Source organism: Ammospiza nelsoni, chromosome Z (genome assembly GCF_027579445.1).
Source record: "Ammospiza nelsoni isolate bAmmNel1 chromosome Z, bAmmNel1.pri, whole genome shotgun sequence".
Taxonomy (NCBI): domain Eukaryota; kingdom Metazoa; phylum Chordata; class Aves; order Passeriformes; family Passerellidae; genus Ammospiza; species Ammospiza nelsoni.
The window spans coordinates 46250073-46257935 of NC_080669.1; the positions used below are offsets into that span (position 1 = coordinate 46250073).

At 39.0% G+C, this 7863-nt stretch overlaps 1 protein-coding gene across 1 annotated transcript in view; it reads left to right on the top strand.

Moving 5' to 3' along the window:
- The window catches only part of PDE8B (phosphodiesterase 8B), a 68777-nt gene extending 62845 nt beyond the window's left edge, over positions 1-5932 (top strand). Inside the window, exons 19-22 of the mRNA XM_059491871.1 lie at positions 916-1051; positions 3213-3380; positions 4904-5033; positions 5569-5932. Of these exons, the coding sequence (XP_059347854.1) occupies positions 916-1051; positions 3213-3380; positions 4904-5033; positions 5569-5684 (550 nt within the window). The 3' untranslated portion in view covers positions 5685-5932. The remainder of the gene's footprint in view (positions 1-915; positions 1052-3212; positions 3381-4903; positions 5034-5568) is intronic.
- Positions 5933-7863: the final 1931 nt, after the last annotated feature.

A 7863-nucleotide genomic window follows, 5' to 3' on the forward strand; every position in this document is an offset into this window, starting at 1 on the left:
TGTGGACTGCTTATTTGGCAGTTTGGGGCAAATTGAGAGTTTACCTTCTAAACAGGAATGCATCGTTTAAATACAGATAATAAAATTTAACCTCTTCTGGAATCCTATATAGACATGATTTATAAAAAGGTTTTCATCTCCCCCTCACCAGCTCTATCCTCCAACTTGTAATTATTGGAAGCTTAGAGAGATGTTTAATAATCTTTTATGAATTCCATTAACTTGGTCGAGTTAACAGCCTCAAGGCTGCATCTTTGCTCACTGCCTTTTCATTGAAGGAGCCTGGGCACTACTTTTTTGGTATATGTTTTACACAACAGCATCTGGATGCTGCATTTTATGTCTGCACAAGGTCCTATGCATCCCAGCACTACTGCATTCATGTGGAATTGAAAGGGTGGTAGCAGGGGACATGAAACTCTGGGAGAGCTGGAAGCTTCCTGTGGTTGGCTGGGCATGCAAGTAGCCCAGGTGTTCCCACTGCATGACTCCAGCTTTTGTAGGGACAAGGTGAGAGAGAAAGAGCTCTGAAAGGGAAAGAGCCTGACCCCAAAGAGATAATTTAAATACCTGAGATTTGTATTCCAAGCTAACACTAACATACAGCGGAACATACATGGACACATTGGTGCCATTCCTGGAGAAGTTATCTTAGTCTTACAGCATTATGAAACTGAGACGTAAATTGTTGCTGATTTCTCAGGATTTTCATTAGGTAAAAATAACAGAGCAGGGGGGAACTTGGAGAGGCATGATCTTGTACATTCCTCCATCCTTAGACTGTTCCTAACTCTGAAGGTGCCAGCTGTGGCTGAGTCCCTGAGCAGTGTTTTGTAGCAACATGTGGGTAGGGATGAGGAAAGGGCAGAGTTCTGTCTGGCAAGCTCATGAGCAAGAACTCTTTTTCTTTCCTAGAAATCGCTACCGGACATTGCGACAGGCCATTATTGATATGGTTTTGGCAACAGAGATGACAAAGCACTTTGAGCATGTGAACAAATTTGTGAACAGTATCAACAAGCCTATGGCATCTGAGGAGACCAGCCCACATGTAAGTGCTTGCAGGACTTTATGCCTTCAGGCATTTCAGTGAGGTTCTTTCCAGACAACCTTAAGTATCATTTTCATTCACTTTGCATTAATTTGCATTATGGCAATGCCCAAATGACACAAATGGATTTGTGGCCTCACACAGCAGTGTGAAAAAATATGCTTTTTCTCTTTTCTGCTCTTAGTTCATTTAAACACTTCATTTTATAAGCATTGTGTTAAAAGCTACCTTGTATTCAGGAAATATATGAGTGGATGTTATTTTACACGGAAAATTCTGTGCACGGAGCCAGGTTGGCACCTGTTCCTATGGTCCTGTCTCCAAACAGTGGGATTTGTCTGAGCCCAGGGTGGTAACTGAAGAACCTTCTCAACAGTTTTGTCTCTGTGTAATCTGCCCCGAGGAATAACTTCCTGAGACCTCGGCACTCACCAAGAGATGTCCAGGCCTTTTTGCATAACAGTTACAACTCTCATGCTCCACCAGGGTTTATTTAATAAGCTGTCTCTGAGTTTCCCATCCCCTCCTTACCTTCTCTTGCCCCCTCTCAAGGCTGAGCACCCAAGACCTGACCAGGTTCTCCAGGGCACCTGGAGAAAGACTATCTGAGGAAACTATCTGTTACCTGAGGAAAGACTGTCTTAATGCACCTTAGTGAATATAATGCTTTGTTGGAAACATGAAAAAAAAAAAAAATCAGACAAAACTGAAGGTCAGCAATGCTAAAACCAAACAGAAATATCTTCTGTTAGCTATCCAAAATAGGACTTTGTACTGTAGACTGTCGTGGGTACCATTTACAACTTTTAAGACAGCATTCTGTCATCTGAAATTACCTGCTTCTAGGGACTGCTGAGCTCCACTCTCCCACAATATGAGCTGGAAACCACAAGTGCTGCTGAACTTATCTCAAAATAAACGTGAAGGACAGAACCACTTGCGCCACAGACTTCTTCTTTTCCCTCAGTATTAGGTTGTTCTGTTCTTTACTGTTAGCCGTGGCTCTTTCTGGTTTTGGTCTTGAACAGCAGTTAAGGTACAGGGTTAACCTGACAGTTCTTTGTTGGGCTACCCATGCTGAAAAAGGATTAACTGCTAAACATAAAGTTAGAAGATTAATGCCTGAATTGCAAAAGTCACAGCAAAATAGTTCCCCACAAGCCACAAATATATTTAGTTGTGGTGGCAAAAAGTACTTACATTCAGTTTCTGACTCAATAGTTGAATTTAGCAGTGGAGGGAGGCCAAAATCCCACAAATATATTATTTTGAGAATAGCATTAATGCCATGTGAGCTGAGGTGGAAGCCTTTCATTACTCCATAATTTACCTGTGCCTTCTAAACTGCTCAAGATCCAGAATATGATGCCATAGCAAACTGGGAACAATACCTTATGGCCACCACCTGGTCTCCAGTTTGGTATTTTACTGTCTACTGTCTAACAAGCAGAGAATTTCTGCAGTCAATCTGCTGCTCCTGTGATTTCCTACTGTTAATCTCATAGATTATGTAATATTTCACCCTCACCAGGAACTGAGATCAAAGATTATTCCAGGTTGAAGTTCAAAATCTGAGACAAAGAAAGCCGTTCCACTTGGAAACATTCTGGAACTGAATGTCAGAGACCTGCTTTTCTGTCTGTAAAAGAAATAGTTGTGCCAGTCAATTCAGCCCCATGTCTGCCTCAGTTTTCTCATTTAGGAATAAAAATCTAACTCCAGAAACTCTAAGTGAAGCAGTCCCCTACCATCACCATCCCTACATTTAAACATTCAGAAGTGAGGATTGTTTGTGAGCTTACAGTTGGTGAATGCATCCCCTCTCATGAGATGCATCCTCTATCAAGGGATTCATCCCCAAGAGGACCAGGCTGGGATGCAGAGAAGGTAACATCCTACCTGATAAAGAACTTTTTTTCCAAACTTTGATACTAATTTTGAGAATGACCACAACTGTAATATGTATTTGGATTAACATTACTTACTTAGCAAGGCACCAGTTCTCAGACATCACCTTCTTCTCCGTGTTCTTTGTGCTCTGCATGAAACTGTAAGGCAGTAGACTGGGTGCCTGCTTAGTGCCTAAGTCTGGTAGAGTTGATAATGATGCCCTCGGTCCTGCTAGCACGGGATGGCCCCTGTAACCAACTCTCCTTTACAGAATGATGGCAGCAACACTGAATGCACAACCAACATAAAGAATTTTCCAGACAACCAGACACTGATCAAGCGCATGATGATTAAATGTGCAGATGTAGCAAATCCATGTCGCCCCCTAGAGCTATGTATTGAATGGGCAGGTAGGATTTCAGAGGAGTACTTTGCACAGGTATGTATATTTTTATGACTTAACTATTACATTATATAAAGAAGTGCACATTGGCTGATCTGCTGTTCCACATAGGGTCTGCCTATAGTATCACCACAGAGTCCAGATACATGCTTTTTGTTTGCAGTCTGAACTGGCCCCTCAATTTCATCCAGAAGAATTCACTCCAAGCAGTTAGCTAGTTTGCTTATCATGAAGCTTGTTGTCCAGACGGTGGAAAGGAGGTTTTACACTTTCATGATCTGACCAAAATTATTTGATTAGTCCTACTCAAGTCAACTGGCTGAAATTCAAGATGGTCAGCACTCTAGCTTCCTGTTCCAATACCTTCCCTCAGATCAATGCCTCAGCTGAACTACTGGGATTGCCCTTTCTCTTCTAAGATGGGACCTCAACTACTATCACAGTAGGCAGAAAAGTAGTCAAGGCATGTGGGCAGTGTAAATACTTACCACATGGGATGTGTCCAGACAGTACTGGAAGCTCAGCTTTCCTTCTTCACATTCAGTTTTTCTGCCAGAAATGCAACCAGCTTCCTGAAACACTCTTTTACCTCTTTAATTAACAACTGATAAAATCTTAGCTTTTATTTCCCAGTAATGGTGTGGAAATAACAGCTATGAATGGAGAGAAAGAAAAGTGGGCATGCCTACCCTTCATATTCACACGTGATAGTTACTCCTGAAAGAAAATTGTAGCTACTATCTGAAACATGTCTGAATTTCATTTTAATCATAGTGAATAAATTTTGCCATGTCCTAAGAAAAATCAAAGATCACTTACGTTGATCTTGAATGCTCACTAGCAGTCAAGGTATCATAAATGAGCTTTAAATTGCCCAAATTAAGTACTAGCCTGCTTGCAGCAATGTGAGATTCAGAGAGTTGTTCTCCTGTTTATTCACCTCTGCTAATTTTGGAGACTGTTCTGCTGCCAATTACTGCTTTAAATGTTGCCTGTGCTACTTAAAAGGGGATGTGTTTCCAAATTACATTCTAAGAAACTGCTGAGGTGATTTTCTTGCAGCACAGTGGGTGCAAGAAAACCAGGCCTCTTCCAGTTGGGGACAGAGTTAAAGGGCTTACCTATACTTTCATTCACCTGATAACCTGATACAAGCAGAGGAAGTAGCACCAGCAACAATCTCTTCTTACTTAAAAGACAAATGGTTTGTAACACCCACTACAGATGTGGAAAAATGAGGGATCAAACCTGTTCTCTGCTAAAGGACTCCACAGCGCCATTTTCCATATTTTTAGCTGGTGTACCCTAATCACCAGATTACAGCAGTTTGTCCTGTTGGAGCTAAGTGCAATCACAGGACTGCAGTAATGAAGAGTACGTGTGAAAGGGAAGAGATGTTGATTTCAGTTCCTGTTCCAGACAAAATAACACACATGAAACTAAGGTTCTAAGGCTTGTCTCAAATCTCCTATTGCAATTAATCTAATGCCTTGACCTCTGCTATTCCAGCACGGAAGTCAGCAAAGCTCTAGTTGCTAACTGGAGTTTTGTCTTCTTAGACTGATGAAGAGAAGAGACAGGGCCTGCCTGTTGTAATGCCAGTATTTGACAGAAACACCTGCAGCATCCCCAAGTCCCAGATTTCCTTCATTGATTATTTTATAACAGATATGTTCGATGCATGGGATGGTAAGTACTGATTTTTCTTCCTTCCTCTGACAAAGAGATTCAGAGATTCCTACAGTCCAAAATTACTAATATCAAGGTGGCCTTGCATCCACTTTTTTCAGAGACTGTACCCATATATAAGCAGTACAACACAAGATATTATGCAATCATGACACTGAAGTCTGTTTCACTGCACACAATGAAGCTGTGCACTTACCAGGCAATCTATGTAGAGAAGTAGTAATGGCTTATAACTAAGCTTTTTCTTTCATCTATGTGTTTTTTTCCTTTGGCACTGTATTTCTTCTGAGCTGCAGAATCTAAGACCACCAATGGCTGCATGTTAGCATAATTTAATGAAGTCACCATGCATTTGGAAAGGGATTTTCTTGAAAGAGAATCACACACACACACACAAAAATCGTTCACCTTTTAGTATTACTTTAAGGAATTGGAAGAACAAAAGAGAGTAGGAGAATGCCAATTTCAGATCAGGCTGGGCTGTTCTTCTGCTCATTCTATAAACATGGTAAAACTCTTTTTCCTATTCTTTAAGCATTTGCACATCTGCCAGTTTTGATGCAACACTTGGCAAATAACTACAAACACTGGAAAACACTGGATGATTTGAAGTGCAAGAGTCTCCGGCTCCCATCAGAAAACAACAACTGATACTCAGTCAAGAAAACCAGACCTCTTGCTCTACCAGTTTCACTGTGAATCACTTACAGAAACTCTTGGCTACAAAGGGGATTAATGTTGCTTTTCCAGTGAAATTAAGACTGCATGACAAGAAGGAAATATTTTACTCATTTTTAAGCTTCTATTAATTCTACAGAAAAATGTTTTTAGAGGCTATATAAACCACAGATGACTAAGTGCTCTTCAGAAATAATATTTTGTGGCAGAAAATGCACTTCTAAAACTAATTTCTAATACTGAATATGTACTTGTTGAATCTTGTAGTTGATACAACTGTATTCACTAACACTTTACACAACTGTTTTTCAGAGAGAGGGGTAATCTAGTCACCAAGAGAGTAAGAATAGCCTAACAAATAAGGACAGAAACTTCCCACTTATTTAGCATAAATTTGTTCCAATTCTGTCAATGTTCTTCAGCTCTAGGAACCATACTTGTAAAGCGAACATGCACAGCAAAACAAGTAAATTTTAATAAATTGGATACATAAAAAACCCAAACATGACACCTTTTAAAACACCTTCTTATTACAGAGACTCTCTCACAGCACCACCTGTTCTTTCTTTTCTATATAAAATCTTGGTAGGAGTCAATGTTCTCTAAAATTGATCATATAATACAGGAAAGTAAGCATGCTCTGTCTAGGTAGTGCCATCCACATGGGTTCTCTGCCATCTTGCAGATGTTATCACAAAAGTTTTCATCAAATTTTACACAAAAAACTATTGTGGCACTTGATCACCATACTTTTTTATAAAAATGGTGTTTGTAAACATGGTCATCAATTTATTAAACTGATCTAAATTTTATGTCAAGTTCATTTTTTGTGCTACTTCTAGGATGAACCTATCACTTTTTAAAAGAACTTTCCAGGCTATAATTTATAAAAACATTACAATTTGTACTGCTTTATCCTCCTAATAAAATGCTCATTGGTTTTGTGATGTAAGAAATATGTATATCAGTTGGAAATCAAACATAGTTCTTCATTAGTTCCAAGATATGAAATTTATGCTAAGGCTTCCAAAGCCCAAATGTGTATTTTTGTACATCTCATTTTAATCACATGCAGAACATGAGTTTAAATTTTAGACTATTCTCAGACTATTTAGTAAATAAGTACTAGCAGAACTGCTGATTTTTAACACTGTGCACTCCAGGCTGCAAGCAAGACTGTCAAAGCTGTGGCTGCAGTTAAAGAAGCAGTCCACCTACCCTGTGCTGTATCAAAAATCAAACTGGGTAAAGGAAAAGGGGAAAAAAAGCAAACAGCATAGATTGCTATGGAAGAATAGTGACAATGCTGTTTACTGCAGGTAGCTTACATATGTGCCAACCTTTTTTGTATGTTTTGTACCAAGTTCTGAAACAAAAGGCAACATTCATAAAATGTATGTGCAGAAGAATGTATAGAGGCTATATTTTTGTTAGAATTGTAACAGATCCTTACTTTTGTCACAGCCAAGGCAGGTTGCTGTGTATCAAAATGCCGCATTGTGTACATTTGAAGAATGGTGTTTCTGGTGAAGCATGGTTATTCATTCTTTCCTGTTATCTATGGCAACATTCTTCAGTGGATTTTTATTCAGAGAAGTTGAACCTCTTTTTTAATACTGTATACTGTTTGCTTTTACCATTTCTTTATTTATAACTAGTGCTCTTAGTGGTTGTACCTTAACTATTCTGAACATTCAGTGCAGCTTGCATCAGAAGAAAGAATTTCCCAAGATTTAAGCTTTGTTAATTTAATCTGTTAAATATAGCAACATTGTAAGACCATATCCATGTAAAACATTTAATTCATAATTTTTGTCACACAGAACAAAATGTCAACAGTGGAAGGCATAAAAAAAAATAAAGTTCTACTTGTGAACCAGAACTGAGTCGAAGGCATTAATGCAGAATCAATATACTTGTTGCAGGATCTTGTGTTTCTTCCCACAGTCAGATAAAATAAAAAAATAAAAAAATAAAAAAAAATAAAAAAAGAAAAAAATTGGGTGGATATAGGTCCTCTTTAATAGCAAAACAAATCAGCACAGATTAATCATAATCTGCCAGTTGTGTCAGATCTCCTAGACTAGTCCAGTTTACTAACAGCTGCTTGTTTCATGCTGTTGTCAGTGCACAGATGTAAAAACAGCCACCT